This window comes from Erythrolamprus reginae, chromosome 1, assembly GCF_031021105.1.
Source record: "Erythrolamprus reginae isolate rEryReg1 chromosome 1, rEryReg1.hap1, whole genome shotgun sequence".
Taxonomy (NCBI): domain Eukaryota; kingdom Metazoa; phylum Chordata; class Lepidosauria; order Squamata; family Dipsadidae; genus Erythrolamprus; species Erythrolamprus reginae.
This window is the reverse complement of record NC_091950.1, coordinates 128,889,202-128,910,867: the sequence shown is the minus strand read 5'-3', so window position 1 is coordinate 128,910,867 and position 21,666 is coordinate 128,889,202. Positions and strand designations below refer to the sequence as shown.

The 21,666-nt window shown below is 37.2% G+C and overlaps 1 protein-coding gene across 1 annotated transcript in view; it reads right to left on the bottom strand.

Moving 5' to 3' along the window:
• Positions 1–21,666, bottom strand: part of TRPM5 (transient receptor potential cation channel subfamily M member 5) — a 79,594-nt gene that overhangs the window by 10,264 nt on the left and 47,664 nt on the right. Inside the window, exons 16-21 of the mRNA XM_070735622.1 lie at positions 13,980–14,072; positions 8,767–9,022; positions 6,600–6,718; positions 5,827–5,959; positions 3,496–3,670; positions 2,318–2,486 (exon numbers count right to left, since the gene is read on the bottom strand). Coding sequence (XP_070591723.1) covers positions 2,318–2,486; positions 3,496–3,670; positions 5,827–5,959; positions 6,600–6,718; positions 8,767–9,022; positions 13,980–14,072 — 945 coding nt within the window. The remainder of the gene's footprint in view (positions 1–2,317; positions 2,487–3,495; positions 3,671–5,826; positions 5,960–6,599; positions 6,719–8,766; positions 9,023–13,979; positions 14,073–21,666) is intronic.

Genomic DNA, 21,666 nt, shown 5'->3' with positions numbered 1-21,666 from the left:
TATATAGAATGCTGGTGAGACCACATTTGGAATACTGTGTTCAGTTCTGGAGACCTCACCTACAAAAAGATATTGACAAAATTGAATGGGTCCAAAGACGGGCTACAAGAATGGTGGAAGGTCTTAAGCATAAAACGTATCAGGAAAGACTTAATGAACTCAATCTGTATAGTCTGGAGGACAGAAGGAAAAGGGGGGACATGATCGAAACATTTAAATATATTAAAGGGTTAAATAAGGTCCAGGAGGGAAGTGTTTTTAATAGGAAAGTGAACACAAGAACAAGGGGACACAATCTGAAGTTAGTTGGGGGAAAGATCAAAAGCAACATGAGAAAATATTATTTTACTGAAAGAGTAGTAGATCCTTGGAACAAACTTCCAGCTGACGTGGTAGATAAATCCACAGTAACTGAATTTAAACATGCCTGGGATAAACATATATCCATCCTAAGATAAAATACAGAAAATAGTATAAGGGCAGACTAGATGGACCAGGAGGTCTTTTTCTGCCGTCAGACTTCTATGTTTCTATGTTTCTATGTTTCATCTGTGTTTGATGCATAAGACATCAAACTTGATGCAAACTTGATGAATAGGACAAATGAGACTATACCTGAAAAAACATCACCATTTTGTTAAAATTTCTTCCAATACTATTCACAAGCTGTATGTTTCATCAGCTTGCTTTATATTTCAACTGTCATTTAGGAGATATCCAAGCATTTAATATCTACATCTGATATATTTATTTGCTACCTGAGAATGTAGCTGTTTCCATTTATTCCAGAATATTTTAGGCTGTATTTGTTTTAGTGTTGTTATGTCCCTTGGTTTAAAATAGGCAAAGTTTATGTTTCCATTCTTATTCTTGTTCTGTGTCCCAAAGGCACATCACCCAAAACTGGAAGGAACACGAGCTATTTAGGACTTTTAGATCAGGAAGAGATAATATGAGCACACAAATCGTAGTAAATATTTTCAGTAGCTTTTAAAAGGTCCCAAGGTAGCAAGTATGCTTCATAAAAAGTCTTATGAAGACAAATGTCTAGAACTCCACATAAGTTATAAAAAGTGTTCCCTTTTTAATGGCCAGAGAAAATGAAGTTAAATATATTGTTTCCAGAGATAGGGCTATTTATTTAAATAGCTGCACAAATTAGTTATTGCAAAACATGTGCTACTTTATTAAGAATTTAAACTTTGCAAAAGTAACATATTGAAATATATTAATAATATGATGAATAATATTACTGTTAAGTTTTCATTTTAAATGGATTGAGAACCTTCCTGATTCTGTCAGCAATTCCTTTTGTGACAAACCTGGGACAACCAAATTTCATTGACCTGAGTGCTAAGGAAGCAGACCAATCCTTGACTTTCAATCATTCAGTTAGTCTCCACTCAAAGTCACGATAACAATGGAAAAGGTGATACATTTATGACCATCGCAGTATCTCCACAGTCACATGATCAAAATTTGGGCACTTAGTAACCAGCATATATTCACGATGGTTGCAGTGTCCTGGTGTCATGTGATAGCAATAGCATTTAAACTTATATACCGCTTTGTAGTGCTTTTTCAGCCGTCTCTTAGCAGTTTATAGAATCAGCATATTGCCCCCAATAATTTGGGTCCTCGTTTTACCCACCTTGGAAGGATAGAAAGCTGAATCCCAATCAGCTGACAAGCAAAGTCAATGGGGGGAAGGAAGCTGGATTAATTTAAAAGCTATGTGATTGGCTTAAAAACCTGCACTGATTCTCTTAATAACCATGGCAGTTCACAAGATTGGGAATGATTCGCTTAACAATTGCCTTGCTTAGCAATGGAAATCTTGGTTCCAACCATGGTTGTAAGTCAAGAACTATTGCCCGTGTTTCCCCCAAAATAAGACTCTTATTTTTAATTTATTTTTTGAACCGTGAAATAAGTGCTTAGCCTTATTGCCATGTACTAAAAAGCGTGATTGGGCTTATTATCAGGGGATGTCTTATTTTGTGAGAAACAGGATATGCAACATGTCAGCCCAGCAAATGGTTAACAAAAAGTAAATTGCATTAAACTTACTCAACAGGATTTATTTCAGAATATATAGATATACTCTCAGTATGTTTATTTTGCTGCTGCTTTTCTTTGCAAAACCTTTTGTGGATTCCATCTATTACACACACACACACACACACACACACACACACACACACACACACACACACACAAATAGAAGTCCCAAAGCATGGGCATGCATATTATTATTCTATTTGCGGCAGATGGAAGACTTTTTATATTTTCTTATAGACCTGCATTTTATACTTGCCTGAACATGGCAATTAAGAGATTCATAAGCAGCACATTTGTAACCAGTAGGAAAATGACTAAGAGTACTATGACCATCCAATTAGCATAGGCACTGGGACACGAGAAGTCACTTGCCGTCTGGTTCCTCTGCTGACCCAATGTGCAGTTTTCAAAATCCATGCGAGATACTGTGGTCATGAAGTTATTAAAAAGAGAGAAAAGGAAAGAAGAGAGAGAGGGAGGGAGGGAGGGAAGATGGTTGAAACTGTTATTTCAGAATGATTTGCTAAAACAAGATTCTACTACATTGAGTTTACAAAGGAATCAGGTGAACTGATGCAGCTGACACTCAGCAATAGCATCTATAAAAGACAGGCCTAGGGACCAGAGCCTCCAAGTAGAACATAATTTAACAGGGAAAACAAGAAGATATAGCAAAAGAGGACAACTGGACTCGACCATTTCTGTCAGAACTTCTGAAGAAACACCCCAGCCAAAGGACTTGGAAGAATCTGTCATAAACCTTACTGATACACTGAATCTAACCTAAACCTAAATCCAAACTTTTCATATTGATTTTCAAGGTGAAGGACTAGAACAGGCTTTTTCCAGAGGTAACCAAAATGCTTTCATATTTGCCTTATGATGGTGCCTTTGTCAATTTTATCTAATACAGTAGTACCTCTAGATACGAGTTTAATTTGTTCCAGAATGGAGCTCGTATGTCGATCAGCTCGTATCTGGAACAAATGGCTTTAGACTTTGTTTTTCCCCCGTGGAGATAACCAGAAGCAAGGATTCTTGCGCCACCTAGTGGAAGCTCGGCTCATATCCCGAATTTCAGCTCGGAACTGAAACAGATATTTCGCTCCCATCGTGGCTCGTATCTTGGAATACTCGCATGTGGAGCAGCTCATATCTAGAGGTACTACTGTATATCTAATATAAATGATGGCTTTACCTATGTGCAACTAAATGTTTCTAGTGGTCTGATTCAATGATAAAACTTACAATACTGATGCAAATCAGCACAAACTTTATGTCATTATGTCATTCATTGGGGTGAACACAATAAAAGCATTACAGATGACTTCAGATACAGCGCAATGAGAATGCTGTGGACTGATTTATTATCATCTGCCAAAGCCCCTTTAATCAGAAAGCAGGATTGCTGAGGAACTGTAAAATTAAACTCACAATCTATTTTATCCAGTGGAATTTGTCCAAATATTTGAAGGTAGGGACGATAAAGGACCCTTCTGAAAATCCACTCGGCACGACTGTCATTTGGATGAAGCAAAGCTTGTGTGGCTACACCATATGCGATAAGCCACACACTCAGGAAAAAGAGAAAGAAAAAGACATCCTTCATCTGTAAAAAAAAATAAAAAATGCAAAATTAATATCTGAAACTGTCTCCCCCAACGTTTTGTCCCCTCTGGGTGTATTATAGTCCTTAAGACATCTAGAAAAGTCAAGTTGGGGGCGCTTGGATTAGAAACATTCAAAGAGAATTACAATGGATTTCTTTTCCTTGTCACCATGTATTCTCGAAAATCCTCTTTAGTGCTGAACTAGGATTTAGGAAGGACGATTATGGTTTAATGCTGTACAAATATATTGGAATGCAAAGTTATTAGTCATATATTTAGTCAAATTGAGCACACACACACACACACACACAAATATTGGAAAGCAAATTTCTCTTCCTGTGGCTTTTGCAGGAGAAATTTCTTTTGCTGTAGTCAGGGTTTCCCTTTTTGTTTAACTTCTAGGACATCTACCCACCTACCTACCTACCTACCTACCTATCTATCTATCTATCTATCTATCTATTTGATTTCTATGCCGCCCTTCTCTTTAGACTCAGGTGGGCTTACAACATGTTAGCAATAGCACTTTTTAACAGAGCCAGCCTATTGCCCCCACAATCCGGGTCCTCATTTTACCCACCACTGAAGGATGGAAGGCTGAGTCAACCTTGAGCCGGTGATGATCTACAGATCTACAGTCAGCTTTAGTGGCCTGCAGTACAGCACTCTACCTGCTGTGCCACCCCAGCTCTTCTTCTATTGCATTTAGAAGATAAATACAAGCATTTTCTAAGAGTGAAATTTCTTTTTATTTCTTCAACACTATATTATACTAACTTTCTCCCAGGGGTGAAATGCTCCCAGTTCACTCATGCCTGTTGATCGTCAGAGAGCCAGTTGCAAAGGCAGCGTGAGGCTCCAGACGCCCACTTAGTCATTGACATTTGGATTCATTCATTCATTCATTCATTCATTCATTCATTCATTCATTCATTCATTCATTCATTCATTGTATTTCTATGCTGACCAACTCCCAAAGGACTCTGGGTGACTTACAACAGGATATAAAATACATTTAAAAACATCATAAAAGATTAAGAAAAAAGAGTTAAAAAGCCACATAGATACATATCATTCAAGGCCGGACCTCGTAAAATTGCAAGATCAACAGCCCCAAGCCTGCCGGAAAACCTAGGTCTTCAATGCTTTCTGGAAGGCCAATAGAGTGGGGGCAGTCTGGATCTTAGGGGGCAGCCACAGAGAAGGCCCTTCCCCACGGACCCACTAGCCAATACTGTTTAGCTGATGGGACCTGGAGGAGACCGGCTCTGTGGGATCTTACCAGTCCCTGGGAACTATGAGGTAGAAGGTGGTCTCGGAGATATCCTGGCCCTAAGCCATGTTGGGGTTTAAAGATAATAACTAACAACTTGAATTGAGCCCAGAGACCAATAGGGAGCTAGTGCAGCTTATGGAGGCTTGGTGTATTGTGAATATACCTAGGTGCACCCACAACCACTCGTGCAGCTGCATTCTGGACCAATTGTAATCACCAAACACTCTTCAGGGATAGCCTCATGTAGCGTGCATTGCAAAAATCCAATTGTGAGGTGATAAGAGCATGAGTGACTGTGCGAAGAGGCTCCTGATCCAAGTACGGCTTCACTGAACTGATGTGGGGTGGAGATATACAAATGGGTATCATCAGCATATTGCAAGGGAATCAATTTCCCCATGCCTGATGACAGAGGTGGGTTTTAAGGAGTTTGCAAAAGGCAAGGAGGGTGGGGGTAATCCTAATCTCTGTGGGGAGTTGATTCCAGAGGGTTGGGGCCGCCACAGAGAAGGCTCTTCCCCTAGGTCCCGGCAGACGACATTGTTTCGTCGACAGGACCCGGAAAAGGCCAACTCTGTGGGGCTGGGATTTGTACAGCAGAAGATAAAAAGTAAAAGGAAGCAACAAGGGGGAAAAAGTTGGCAGGTTTCTAAATGCAGAGTGGAAGGCATAGTGGGGGAAGAGCCTTTTGTGTGTGCCCAGCAAATGGCACATTGACAACAAGGAAATCTTCAACACATTAATAAAGGCATCTATGTGGGTGGATGTAACGATACTTAGACATTTGAAATTAATAGCCTAATTTCTCCCGAGTCTGCTGGACTGAAAACCAGGACCAGCCCCATATATTTTCATTTCTCTCTGTATTGATGCACTTACCATTCTTTCCACAATGATAATCTTTGGGCCCAGTTGCTTATGAATGGCAAAAATATGAATCAGTCTCAGAGTGAACACCATAAAATCAATTGCGAGTACCGTCCGACCATCGTGAAAGGTTGAATTAAACATTCTGGAGGGTGAAGAAACATTCTTGTATTTATATTTAATTTATGCTTTCCCTTTCTACCCTGATAAGAGGAGGAAGGCAGTTATCATGAAAAAGTTGCAAAAATAAAAATAAAATAGGAGCACAATAAGAAGGCATAATTAAAACACAAACACGTAACACAGTGTATAAGAATTTATGAAGTCAGCCAATGGGAACTGTTTGGTGACTGAGACACAGGATTCCTTGTGAGCCATGTGAGATGACTCGGAGCCTGGGCGTGGCTTAGCTTAACTGTTCTGTGTATATAAGAGTTTGTTTGTCTTTGCTTATTCCTTGCTTCTACTTCTTGTCCTTGTCCTTGCTACTTATACTTCTCTCTATCACATTGCAAGAGCTGCTTTGGTATTGCATACATGCATCTAGTTTTATATTATTGTATATAAAGAGTTTTCTTTTATATATGAATCCTGCTGAATTATTTATGTATGCTAGCTTGATAACTACAGAACTACTGTATCTTGATAGTTATCTCTCATGCTTGGACATGTAGTGCCTTTTAGAACTTTTTTCTCAGCACTGTATCATCTCTTCTGTCGTATCATCTCTTCTATCATACTTTTTTTAAAAGGTGTTGGAGGGGAAGACATATGAATCCACATACCTGCACATGATTCCAATGATGAACAAGGAAATAGCCAACATATCACACTTGTTCCAATTATCTTCTACATAGAGCTTGAATTTTTTGATTAGATTCATGCCTCCATCAGTAAAGAAACTCTGCAAGTTAACAGCTATTATGTTAACGCTTTCATTTCTTCACCAATAATTCAACATTACAAAAAAATAAATAAAGGGAACACTTAAACAACACAATATACTAACTCCAAGTAAATCAAACTTCTGTGAAATCAGACTGTCCACTTAGGAAGCAAAACTGATTGACAATCAATTTCACATGCTGTTGTGCACATTCAACTTTGTACAGAACAAAGTATTCAATGGGAATATTTTATTCATTCAGATCTAGGATGTGGTTTTTTGAGCAGTATATATGACAATTACAAATAAGGATCACTTTTTTCCTAGGCTTCCTATATAATAATACTTATAATAATTTATTAGATTTGTATGCCGCCCCCTCCGGAGACTCGGAGCGGCTCAAAGCAATAATAAAACAATGTACAATAACAAATCTAATATTTAAAAATATCAAAAAAAACCTTATTTAAAAACAAGACATACACACACACAAACATACCATACATAAATTATATAGGCCTGGGGGAGATATCTCAATTCCTCCATGCCTGGTGGCAAAGGTGTGTTTTAAGGAGTTTACGAAAAGCAAGGAGGGTGGGAGCAATCCTAATCTCCAGGGGGAGCTGGTTCCAGAGGGTCGGGGCCGCCACAGAGAAGGCTCTTCCCCTGGGTCTTGCCAGACGACATTGTTTAGTCGACAGCATATGCGCAGAAGCAAAAACATGCTGGAGTGTGTGCATGTCATGCAGGAGAACAGAAGCTGTGCACGCAGCACAACTTTCGCTACTGGTGTGCCTTTCTCATCTGTTCTAGTAGCAATCCAATACTGCTTGGCACCCTTACATGGGAGCTATGGAATTAAAAAACTTAATTCAATGATTCTGAATTATACATTGTACGGCATTTTTTCAGGCTTCGTGATTATAGGAGATTAATCTTTTGTTGGAGAGAGCATCACTTTAATGCTCTTGCATTCTGACAAAGTCTTTCTTCTCTAATTCAGTGTTTCCCAACCTTGGCAACTTGAAGATATCTGGACTTCAACTCCCAGAATTCCCCAGCCAGCATTCGCTGGCTGTGGAATTCTGGGAGTTGAAGTCCAAATATCTTCAAGTTGCCAAGATTGGGAAACACTGCTCTAGTTTGAGACATCATGAAAATACTTGTGAGTCTATTTCAGAGGTGGGTTCCTCTTACTTCGGACCAGTTCACCTGAACTGTTAGCAAACCACTGGTGATCTCACAATGACGTCATGGAACCAGTTTGGTTGCTGCTGGTCTGTGGAGGCTACCATCTTTTTATTTATTTTTTTTGTGGGGGGTGATTTTTTCTGGGGGGTTTTCTTCTCCATGTGTGCAGAAGCCAAATTTCCGGCACTGCGCATGTGTCGCCCTCTTGTTTTTTGGATTTTTTTTTTTTTAAAAAGATCTCCCCCCCCCCACTGTGCATGCACGAAGCAACATGGTGCAGGAGGAAGTGAACTGGCAGTGAGGAAAATTAGAACCGACCCCTGGTCTATACTTGTAGTAACAAACCCAAGAGCAATTCATCACTGAAGCTGTCAGTTTCCCAAAGTTGTTGAATATAAAAGTCATCATGGACCATGCTGCCCATTTGCATGGGATCATACTTGCTGGTGTGTTTGCAGCAATATCCTAAATCCCATTCAGTTTTTCCTGTGCCAACATTTAATGAAGGCAATCAATTGACTGTACTGTAGCTCAAGGCTTTTTGCATAGCTGCAGCTGAAAAAAATGCAGATGTATACAGTTTCTCTTCAAAGAGGAGGAAATGGAAAGGATATGAAACAGCTGAAGTAATGCAATAATTTATTCTTATCAACCACTTGCAGATTTCTACTTCCTAAAGCTATTAGGAGCCATTCTTTCCTCTTGGCTGTATAAATCTTTCAGCACAGAAGCTCCAGTCTGTATTAGGATGCTACTGTCTATAGTAAAATACTAGCTGTTTTCTCCTTGCTTTTCCTGCCAGGTTCTGGTTTAGAGAGGTCCAATGAGCTGATACATTTAGCAACACGGCAGACAACACTGAGTAAATCACCAACCTGTCTGATTTCTTCCAAGACTAGGGTAAAGACCCAGAAGTAGAGTATGTTCTCCTCGATAGTGGGACCTTTAGGTGGCGGTTTAAAATCTACTAAGAGGACGTAGGCAAATAGAAAGAGAAAAGCAAAATACATAACAACATTCCCCATAAAGACTATAACAGGAGCCGTCCAGAATTTCTTCCAGCGTGTAAACATAAATGTTGCATAGGCAATATTCCCAGAGGCAGATTGTGCTTCTAGTTTGGCATCATCCCTGGAAAAGTGAAAGAACAAACCTATAGCAATGCATTTCTGGACATGAATCCACCAAAGGCTCAGACTGGCTTTAGAGAGATCATTCTTGATCATTCTTCCATAAAAATTAAGCAACTGCATCCAGTTAAGTTCCTTCTCCCAATTCAATTGTAATTGCTATATTTAAATAGATTTATTTCCCAACTTATCAAAATACAGGGATACTTAATGCGTCTTTTTAATAATTGCTCTCATTGATTCCAGTGATAAGTTAATCAACAGATAGCCAATCTTTTTTCCCCTGGGATTCAGATCATATTGGTACATGTTCATAATGTTTCAGGAATAAGTTCTTACGGTCCATCTATGGGGAATAGCAAACAGCATCAAAAGAACTGATGAGTGCAAATCTCACAGTAAGTCAAATGTACCTATCTGTGAAGAGTGATGCATCACTTTCTCTTTAAATGAATTGAAGAGAGACTTATATCTAAGAAGCATTTCTAATCTACATTTAAGATAATTTATGAGCAAGCATAAGCAGATTTATGATAAAAAGCATATGAATATGTGAATAGATATGATGATATTTGAAATGATAATGAAGAAAGGGGAAGAAAGATGCTTCTTAGATTAGATAAGAGGGAGCAAAGCTGCATAATGGGCAGACAAAGAAACTCAGAATGGATCCTTCCAGACATATCAGGCTATAAAAAGGAGACCAAGATCCCCAAACTTGGCAAATTTAAGACTTGTGAATTTTAACCCACAGAATTCTCCAGCCAGCTATGCTATGCTGGCTGGAGAATTCTGGAACTTGAAATCTACAAGTGTTAAAGTTACTAAGTTAGAAGACTTCTACTACAGGAGTTTTGTATTTTCAGACTTGCAAAATTCTGTTGATGTAGATTTACAATAAATTGGAATTGGGCAATTGGTTGTGTTTTCTGTCCATCTAGCTACCGTTGGAAGGCTGACAATAGCTCATTTAATGAAAACTTGGGGAGTAGGGGCACAATAACATTTTAACCCTGGAAATAAATTTAAAATACTCCAGAATAAGGCTCCCTGAATGCAACATAGCTTACTTCTGAGTTGACAGGCACAGGTCAGAGACTGGGAGAGTCTCATTGTTTTGTCTTTATTGACATTAGAATGCTGATACCAGAGCTACAGGGTTGTAGAAGTGGGTTATAGAAGCCATTATAATGTATGAAGATCCAAATAATACCAACAATGGAATGTCAACGGACTTCAAAACTAATAGATAATACCTGACATTGCAGAATTGACCAGCTTGCTTAGAGACAATACTTTGACTAAATTTCTTGTGACTGGAGACCACTGTTTTCCCATCTCACACGATAAGAAACATCCTACACACACACACACACACACACACACACACACACACACACACACACAACTTTTGACTTTGGAATTTAAGGACTAGCAAAATAGTGTAGTTTTTCAAACATACATTTATTCATATTTGACAATTAATTATGTATTAGATTAAAATAAAGAGAGGACATTATTATGAATATTGGTTTTTCAGAATATTGATTAGTGTTTTATGGTTTTTAAAAATGTTATTATTATTTAGAAATAAACAATATAGAAAGAGGTTGTTGTATTGTTTTATAATCTCTGTACTAGAAAATGTTGACAGCCATTTTGATTATATATTTGTTTGATGCATTTTTTCCTATCACTTTTTAACTTGTCCTTTTATTTTCTTCTAGCTTTACTTTTATGTTAGACTAAATTTTAATGTTTGTTTTTTAAATTGAATCTTTAAAAAAAAAAAAAGATTAAAATTATACTCTGATTCATGGAATGCTCTCCAATGGACAATCAATGTTAATGATAGCATACTTTGATTAAAACACCTTATTATGAGACTTCTGGTGGATTTCATCCGATAAAATGTCTCTTTTGGTTATTTTATATTTATATTGCTGTTCTTTAATTCACAAAGTGACTGGTGGTGAATTGTAATGAACACTAGGAGCTGACTCTAAGAAGAAGAACAAGTATATAACAAATGTCTGGTAAAGATGAGAGACTCAATGATTGCTGATCCAGTTGTACAGAGGAATCATTGAGTCTGTCATCTGCACCTCTATAACTATCTGGTTTGGTTCTGCAACCCAACAAGACCGACACAGACTTCAGAGGATAATCAGAACTGCAGAAAAAACAATTGCTGCCAACTTGCCTTCCATTGAGGACCTGTATACTGCACGAGTCAAAAAGAGGGGGGTGAAAATATTTACTGACCCCTCACATCCTGGACACAAATTGTTTCAACTCCTACCCTCAAAACGTCGCTACAGAGCATTGCACACCAAGACAACTAGATACAAGAACAGTTTTTTCACGAACGCCATCACTCTAGTAAACAAATAATTCCCTCAACACTGTCAATTTTTTTACTAAGTCTGCACTTCTATTTCTACTAGTTTTTTCCTCATCATTCCTATCATCCTTTTCCTCCCACTTAGGACTGTATGACTGTAACTTGTTGCTTGTATCCTAAGATTTTTGTTAATATTGATTTTTTCTTCATTGCTTATCTGACCCCTATGACAATCATTAAGTGTTGTACCACATGATTCTTGACAAATGTATCTTTTTCTTTTATGTACACTGAGAGCATATGAACCAAGACAAATTCCTTGTGTGTCCAATCACACTTGGCCAATAAAGAATTCTATAGAAGGAAAGCTTTTGAATGAATCTCAATGGAACTGACTCCTACTACAGTTTTAAAATTTCCCCTGGCAGTTTTATTAAACATTAAATGTAGCCATTATAAAAAGAGCAGTTCCTTTGAGCTCTGGGTGAGTAAATCTGCAGTGAAGTTATATATGCATTTGATATGAGTGCTCATCCCAACCATTCCCATAGCAACAAACTAATATTTTAAAAACGGCAGTAATAATTTCACTGCAGGAATATCAAAAGCAAGGATGGTTGGGGTGGATATTGTATTAAATTTCATCATTAAAGAAACAGTGCAGGAAGCAGAATTCAAACTGCCTAGTGACTAATAAAGCTTGGGGGTTTTTTCAACATATTTTTTAAAAAGCCACAAACTGTCTTTTTGTACTTAATGGAACCAGGCTTCCCAACATAGTAGATTTAGATCTTGCTATTTATGTTTAAGATTTCAGTAACACACAAAGAATGTATATATTTTAGCCAAAGTGACAAGTATTTGGCATCCTAACTAGGGGCTGAACTCAACTATTTCCTAAATTACAAGTTTTTTGGCTGTATATTCCATTCATTTCAGTGAAGCTTAGGGGCAACAAATATATTTCATAAAACAATGAAAGACTTTCTTGGATTTGCATGTTCCCTGAGAATAGGAGGTAAAAAGATAATTATTCCCAATGATCAAACATTTCTAACCATAATTTTGCTATACTGTAGTTCTTATTGGAGAAAAGCATTGATAAGACTGCTTCATTTTTTTTAAAGCCTGTCTAGATGTCTGCAAAAAGAGTACTGCCAAATAGCATCCAGTCAGAACTATGAAGATTCTTGGATGAGACGCCTCAAACATGATCTAAGTATTGCCCACAAGATCATATGCTGCAACATCCTGACTGTCAAAGACTACTTCAGCTTCAACTACAACAACACAAGAGCCCACAACAGATTCAAGCTTAATATTAATCGCTCCAAACTTGACTGTAAAAAATACGACTTTAGTAATTGAGTTGTCGAAACGTGGAATTCACTACCGGACTCTGTAGTATCATCCCCTAACCTCTAACACTTTACCCTTAGACTATCCACGGTCGACCTCACCAGGTTCCTAAGAGGTCAGTAAGGGGTGTACATAAGTGCACCAGAGTGCCTACCGTCTCCTGTCCTATTGTCTCTGCTATATCTCATATATCTTCTCTTCTATCCCTATATCTTTTGCTGCTATTCTCTCATAGTTATATTTTACTCCTTTATTTTCTCCTCTATTCTCTCTTTAATACATTTTACCTGATTATATCCTCTATAACCCTCAAATAAATTAAAAATTAAATTAAAAATTAAATTAAATTTTAAATTAAATTAAATTAAATTAAATTAAATTAAATTAAATTAAATTAAATTAAATTAAATTAAATTAAATTAAATTAAATTAAATTAAATTAAATTAAATTAAATTAAATTAAATTAAATTAAATTAAATTAAATTAAATTAAATTAAATTAAATTAAATTAAATTAAATTAAATTAAATTAAATTAAATTAAATTAAATTAAATTAAATTAAATTAAATTAAATTAAATTAAATTAAATTAAATTAAATTAAATTAAATTAAATTAAATTAAATTAAATTAAATTAAATTAAATTAAATTAAATTAAATTAAATTAAATTAAATTAAATTAAATTAAATTAAATTAAATTAAATTAAATTAAATTAAATTAAATTAAATTAAATTAAATTAAATTAAATTAAATTAAATTAAATAATTAAATTAAATTAAATTAAATTAAATTAAATTAAATTTTAAGCAAAACAAAGAAACTCTGATTGCCTTTTGAAAAATCATAGTTTTCAGACCTGGATGACTGAAAATCTCTATAGACAAAAACACATATAGTTCTAACTTCTAAAGACACAATGATAGAAAGCCCTACTGCCCCATGAAACATTTTGATATATGCAAAAGGAGAATCCACACAGTTGTGAATTATGGAAGGGCACTGACATACTTTATTTTTCTCTGCATTTGTGAGGGTGGGTTTTCACACTCATAAAAATAACTGTCAAACATAACAGTTTAAAATAACAAATTGAGGGACTCAAATGTCTGGTAAAGTATAGCTTAAATATTGTAAAGAAATAATCAATTTTAGATTACGCTTTATATTTAACATGGTTGAATGTTCGTAACAATTACAATAAATGCATCTTTAAAAACAATACAGTATTTCTATAGCCACATATGTAATCTTACTTAGTTTCTGTGTAGGACAGCAAAGTCCTTTCTGTATCAAGGCTGTCAAGATGTTTGAATGATTCTGAGTCCTCTACTGACTGTGTGTCCTCACTGCAAAGAAATAAATTGAATGCTTAATGATATTGAAAACAGATTTATTTTTTCACAATTGAAGTGTCAATACAATTTTCATCTTTGAGATTGATACCAAAAAAGCTACAGCAACAGATGCTCCCTTTGCACATTTTGAGCCATGCTTTAAAAAATGCATACAAGCGTAACTATATTACAAACCATTACAAAAAAATGTATGAATTTGTCTTATTAAAATTTGTCTCAGCATAAAATTAAAACCAAATTTACCTCAGCATAAATGACAAATCCAAACTAAAATTAGCAGAATCCTTCCTCTGAGATTTTTAATATGCAATTCAAACGATCAAAATTGCATCTAAATATCCTGGTGAAAAATATACACGTGGAGCTGGCAGTTATGGTACACTTTAGCCCAAAGAACTTTAGGGGTGGGGAAGAGAACAATTGTGAGACTCTGGAAGTACAATTTACATTGTTATGTATAGAAGCTAAAAACAAGTCTCTTAAGAGAGGGGTTTTTTTTTTCTCTTAAAGTAGTGGCATTAACAAGGAGCAAAATGGGCAAGATGCCACTTCTGTCATATCACACTATCTCACACTACTCACCAGAGCCTACAAAACTTTTGCCAGACCCATCCTTGAATACAGTTCATCTGTCTGGAACCCATACCACATCTCGGACATCAACACCCTCGAAAATGTCCAAAGATACTTCACCAGAAGAGCCCTTCACTCCTCCACTCGAAACAGAATACCTACGAAACTAGACTCACTATCCTGGGTCTAGAAAGCTTAGAACTACGACGCCTAAAACATGATCTAAGTATTGCCCACAAGATCATATGCTGCAGTGTTCTACCTGTCAATGACTACTTCAGCTTCAATCGCAACAACACAAGAGCACGCAACAGATTAAAGCTTAATATTAATAGCTCCAAACTTGACTGTAAAAAATATGACTTTAGCAATCGAGTTGTCGAAGCATTACCTGACTCAATAGTGTCAACCCCTAAACCCCAACATTTTACCCTTAGACTATCCACGATTGACCTCTCCAGGTTCCTAAGAGGTCAGTAAGGGGCGTGCATAAGTGTGCCTTCCGTCCCCTGTCCAATTGTCTCTCCTTTATCTCCTTTATCTTTTGTTCCTTTCATATATCTTCTCCTCTATTTTTATATCTTTTCTTCTATCCTTTTCTTTATATATTTATTTTATTTATTCATTTGTCCAATACACAAATACATAGGAAGAAAAATAGACATGTGATAATATAAAAGAGGGTGAAAGTGGACTTAGAGGAGAGGATATATGAAAGGAAGAGAATATATAAGATAGGTGAAAGAAAGGAAAGACAATTGGACAGGGGACGAAAGGCACTCCAGTGTACTTATGTACGCCCCTTACTGGCCTCTTGGGAATCTGGAGAGGTCAATCGTGGAGAGTCTAAGGGAGAAGTGTTGGGGGTTAGGGGTTGACACAATTGAGTCCGGTAATGAGTTCCACGCTTCGATAACTCGATTGTTGAAATCATATTTTTTACAGTCAAGTTTCGCGCGGTTCGTATTAAGTTTGAATTTGTTGCGTGCTCTTGTGTTGTTGCGGTTGAAGCTGAAATAGTCATTGACTGGTAGGACCTTGCAGCATATGATCTTGTGGGCAATACTCAAATCATGTTTTAGGCGCCGTAGTTCTAGGCTTTCTAGACCCAGGATTGTAAGTCTATTTTCGTAGGATATTCTGTTTCGAGTGGAGGAGTGAAATATCTTTGGACATTTTCAAGGGTGTTGATGTGTGAGATGTGGTATGGGTTCCAGACAGATGAGCAGTAGTCTAAGATTGGTCTGGCAAAAGTTTTGTAGGCTCTTGTAAGTAGAGTGAGATTGCCTGAGCAGAAGCTGCGTAGGATCAGGTTAACAACTCTAGAGGCTTTTTTGGTGATATTGTTGCAGTGGGCTTTAGCACTTAGGTCATTCGATATTAGTATTCCAAGGTCTTTTACAGAATGTGGGTTAGCAGTGAGAGATTGTTTATTCGGTTTGTATGTGCGGTTAGGATTCTTTTTGCCAATGTGGAGGGTAGAGCATTTGTTGGTTGATATTTGAAGTTGCCAGGTGTTAGACCAGTCTGAGACAAAATCCAGGTTTTTTTGGAGGGTGAGTGTGTTATCAGTGGTGTTGAAAAGTTTCACATCGTCGGCAAAAAGAATACAGTTGCTTTCGATATGGTCACAGAGATCATTGATGTAGAGAATGAAGACAGTAGGACCTAGTACGCTTCCCTGGGGAACGCCGCTTATGACAGGGGCGGGGGTGGAGATGGCGCTACCAATTTTGACAATTTGTTGCCTATTTGACAGGAATGCAGTAATCTAGTTGTGGAGGAGTCCTGAGATGCCATAGGATTTGAATTTTAGTAGTAGTTTGTCGTGGACCACTGAGTCAAAGGCTTTGCAAAAGTCATATATATTACTACTCTTCAATGAATCTTGTGTATTGGACAAAATAAATAAATAAAATAAATAAGACAAATTCCTTGTGTGTCTAATCACACTTTGCTAATAAAGAATTATATTCCATTCCATTCCATTCCAGTCCAGTCCAGTCCAGTCTAGTCTAGTCTAGTCTAGTCTAGCCTATTGGTATGCCACCATCAACATCCCTATGGATGCTTCCCTCTTGAAGGATACCTTTTCTATGCACAACGTTAGTTAGCTCAAGAGAAGCTGAAAGTTGTCAACATGTGAACAAGATGATATCCAGAGAAAATGAACCTGATGCAGGAACATGTTTTGGGACACAGGTTTCTATACAACGGACACACATTCTTTCTGAGACAAGTCAAATCAGGCTGTTGATACATCACTTTAAATAGAATATATAAAAAACTTTCTATTGGTGGTGCCTTTAGAAACAAAAGGGAAATGAATAGACATGCCCTGTGGTGCCCGTGGCATCTCTGAACTCTAGTTACAAATTTGTAAGTACAGATTTGTAGTAATGTTTGAAGTAAAAAAAAAAAATGAAGTAGTAAGTGGCCACCCTGGAGCTCAAAAGGAAGGAGGCATTACAGCAAAAGCAACGCAGGAAGCAGCACTCCATTTAAAGAAAAAGAAACAAAGGAAGACAGAAATAGCTTTGAGGGCCTAACAGAGGGGAAAGCGCTAGTTGTTTAGGGAAAGAAGGAGAAACAAGACAACTGAGCAAGAAAGCCAATGGTAAAGCTCTGAAAGGCAGAGGGGATGCAGTTGTGGAATATAGACACACACACTCATACACAAATAAATCTGTTTGTTTTTTCCTCTATCCGAGATTGTAGCAAAATGGCAAAAACGCATCTTTATTGTCAAGCTTTTCACTATTGTTTTAATGGTATTTTATTCAAATTGATTTCAATTTTTCATTGCATTGATTTTATGGATGGTAGGCTACTTTGATTGCAGGAATGCAAGTGCATACATTCAACAATTGCATAAATACATGGATGCTAGAAGCACAGATCAGAATAATTTACCAACTCCATTCTTACTTATCTTTGCAAATGATAATGTCAAAAAAGCAGCTAGTACCATATTATCAATTAGAGATAGAAGAGCATCATTTTCTGCTGCCTGCTGGTTTGAATGCTCCTCACTTCAATTCTACTGCCTCCTATGATTGCTCTGATTATATTGTAGCAAATGTTCTTGAACTAAACTTTCATTCTTCTTGCCATTTCCTAGTTTTTGTTTATCTTAGCTCTTCCAGCACATTAGCTACCCTTTTCTCGTTCTATTTTATTTATTTATTTTATTTATTTATTTTGTCCAATACACAATAATACACAATGAATGTTATAGAGGATATAGTAGAGAAGAAATACGAGATATAGGAGAGACTATAGGACAGGGGACGGAAGGCACTCTAGTGCGCTTATGTATACCCCTTACTGACCTCTTAGGAATCTGGAGAGGTCAACCATGGATAGTCTAAGGGTAAAATGTTAGGGGTTAGGGGATGATACTACGGAGTCCAATAATGAGTTCCACACTTCAACAACTCGATTACTAAAGTCATATTTTTTACAGTCAAGTTTGGAGCGGTTAATATTAAGCTTGAATCTGTTGTGTGCTCTTGTGTTGTTGTGGTTGAAGCTAAGGTAGTCTTTGATAGGCAGGACATTGCAGCATATGATCTTTTGGACAATACTTAGATCATGTTTAAGGCGTTGTAGTTCTAAGCTTTCAAGACCCAGGATTGTAAGTCTAGTTTCGTAGGGAATTCTGTTTTGGGTAGAGGAGTGAAGGGCTCTTCTGGTGAAGTATCTTTGGACATTTTCGAGGGTGTTAATGTCAGAAATGCAATATGGATTCCAAACAGATGAGCTGTATTCGAGGATGGGTCTGGCGAAATTTTTGTAAGCTCTGGTAAGTAGTGTGAGATTTCCAGAGCAGAAGCTACATAGGATTAGATTAACAACTCTTGAGGCTTTCTTGGCGATGTTGTTGCAGTGGGCTTTGGCACTTAGATTCTTTAGTTATTAGTATTCCAAGGTCCTTGACCGAGTGGGACCACCTTCTACATCAACTTGATAGTCAGCTCTACTTGCTGGATGATAGGTAGCACTTCTGACTACTTTCCTACCAATAGGCTTTCTACACCAATAAGTCTTCTTTTAGATTTATTTTTTTATTTTAATTCTCTGTCTAATCTTTAAATCTCTTTCTGCTCTGGGTCAAATAACTTTTGCCAAATAGCCAAAAGTTTTACACAGTGAAAAGGATGTTCAGTGAGAGAAGTTACAAATATAGTCATTATTAGAGGCTGGTTCTTTCATGAAAGCAAACAGATTGATTTAAGAAATAACATTATAATAGGAAAGCTTAAGTTGCACAAATCTATCAGAATCGGTAGCATGTTCTCCATTATGGGGATAAAGTAAATCAAGCGAGATCCTAAACTGCATGCATCAGAAGAGAAAGAGACAACTAATATGAGAAAGGATGGAAGTGATGAAAGGGTAAAGCTTGTTACATAGATAAATGCAAAATTGTAAGTCTTCTGGACAAGTGAATAAAAGGATGAAAGTGATAAAAGGATGAAGTGACTCTGCTAATTATCTTAACATGTATTGTTCCTAGTGGCTGTTAGGCTTACATACTCAGAAAAGTGATGCATACAATCTTGATCCCTTCTAGTTGCGTGATTTTATAACTTCCATGGCATAATTATTTTAAAATTGACACATGGAAAAAGCAGAATTCATACAGAGTCCAACTTAGAAACACTTGAAACTGAAATGCAGTACAGAGGAAACTGACTGAAAAGACAACTTAAAATACAATAGCTAATTAAATATATTAGAAGGGAACAGTGCAGAGACATTTGCAAAGAAATATCATGTATAAAGGTTTCTATGCTAAAATGCTACCCCAAATCACTATGAGTTGAGCAACATTTGATTTATAAATTAATAAGTAACGTAGAAAGCCAAGTATGACAGGTGGAATGCTTAGTTTCAAAGGAGAATACAATACTGGCATAATGAAGACCTGCTGTAATGGAGAGAATGCAACCACCTCTGAATATGGCTTTTATAATAAGTGCCATGTTCTAGGAATAATATTGTTCTAAACCTAAACCTAATATCATTCTAAACACAACGTTTTGCTGGCTAGAATTCTGAAAATGTGAACACTTGATCATAGCATTATAATAGGCAGCAAAGTAAAAGATCTGAAATGATATTTTTCCCCTGATAAAAACAGTGAGAAGAGAATCATTCGATTCCCCTTGCGTCAGGAACATACCATACTTTTCAAAGTATAAGATGCACCTTTTTCCCTCCTAAAAGAGGCTGAAAATTTGGGTGCATCTTATACTCTAAATGTAGCTTTTTTTAAAAAAAAAAGTTTGTTTTCTAGCCCTAACAAAGTGCTAATAATCTTCCCATCTTGCAGGCTTGTTTTCACTACATTCTCTCTGAAAAAGTTTTTTTCAGCCCTAACGATCTTCTGGACTTGCAGGATTTTTCATTCCTACTCTTTCTGAAACGTCTCTGCAGGCTTGTTTTTATTGCTACTCCCTCCCCCAAAAGGGTTTTTTCAGCCCTAACCAAGGGATAAAATAATGTGCTGAAGCTGACCAGACTAAGGACGCTAGCCAGATGAATACCTGGTAGGTAGATTTTTTCCTCCTATTTTCCTCCCTCAAAACTAAGCGTGTCTTATACTCCAGTGCATCTTATATTCTGAAAAATATGGTAATTGCATGCTCCAATCACAGAGAAATAATAAACTTATCGTTTGAATTATAACCACTTATCTTTGACCATTTGTTTCCTCCCTAGCCAAAAGTAAAACAACAGCATAATACACAGAAATTAAAACAAGAGCTTTCTGTCTGGTTGCATCTGCTAGGAACAAATTCACTACCCATTTCCATCTATCATAAAGATCAAAAAATCCAATTCCTGCCAGTAAGGATATGACTCAGAGATAAAAGAGTTGGGTAAAAAATAATCTTGTTTATTTCCAAGTAATCTGAATCTGGTATTTCTCACTTGTTATCTCCCACCCAGCTCTTGATTTCCACAAGCTGTTCCCCTTCCAGTGCCAATCAGATATCAAAGAGCTGGAGTCTTGCATTAGTCCTTCACCTGGATAAAATGTCCTCATGATCTTTCGAAATTGTCCTCAAAGTTCTAACTTTCTTCACTGATGCCTAGGCCTTAATAAGTCATCTTTAAAGAGAAGGAGAAGTCAGGAATGGAGGGCTAAAGATTGTGAGCAATAAGTGAGCGATAAGAAAAAAACATGGTATTTTTTTCTAAAACAAAATCTGGGTTGACTATACTTTTTGAAATATATTCTAATTGCAGATATAAAGAGCAAGCTTTCGCTATAAGAACATACTTTAAATGGAGAAAGTATTTTATTTTTGTTCTGTCTGGGTCCCTCCAGCAAACACCAACCCAAAAAGAGAAGCCAGACACACTGGTAAAAATCAAAGGCAGTTTATAGAATTCAAAGCAAACACAGGTAACAGAAAATGTCCTTACACACAGGAACACGCTGAAACTTCAAAGATGTTTCACGAAGGCCATGAAGTAAAACAGGATTCTTGCTGTCAAAAACAACGCTGGAGATAACAAACATACGCCTCCCCCAAGTCTTCCAGTCTTCTAGGCCACAAGCCAAGATCAGAGATGCCGAGAAGCAAAGCAGGTTCACAGAACTCCCAGTTGATATCCACATGGCTAAAAGGGCTTGCCTGCCTTTTAAACCCTGCTGAGGAGAACCACACCCAAACCCAGCTGTTGCCAATTCAATGATGCCAATACCTTTCTAATTGGTCCGTCTCTGAGCTGCACGTCTCTGTCTCATGTCAATTATAGCCTGTGCTTCCTCATCCAATGAGGCCAGGCTACTGGCTGGGGAGAGCCCCCCCCCCGGGGCTCTCAGGCTGCTCCCCCTCATCCTCCTCCTGACTTTCCTCTCCCCCATCTGCCTGGTCCTCCCCCTCCTGTTCACTGTCCTCCACCTCCGGGCCTGGATCCAGCAGAGACGCAGCCGGTCCCTGAGGAGCCTCAGGCTGAATCACAACAATTTTATTTTCAGAGTATAGAAGGAACA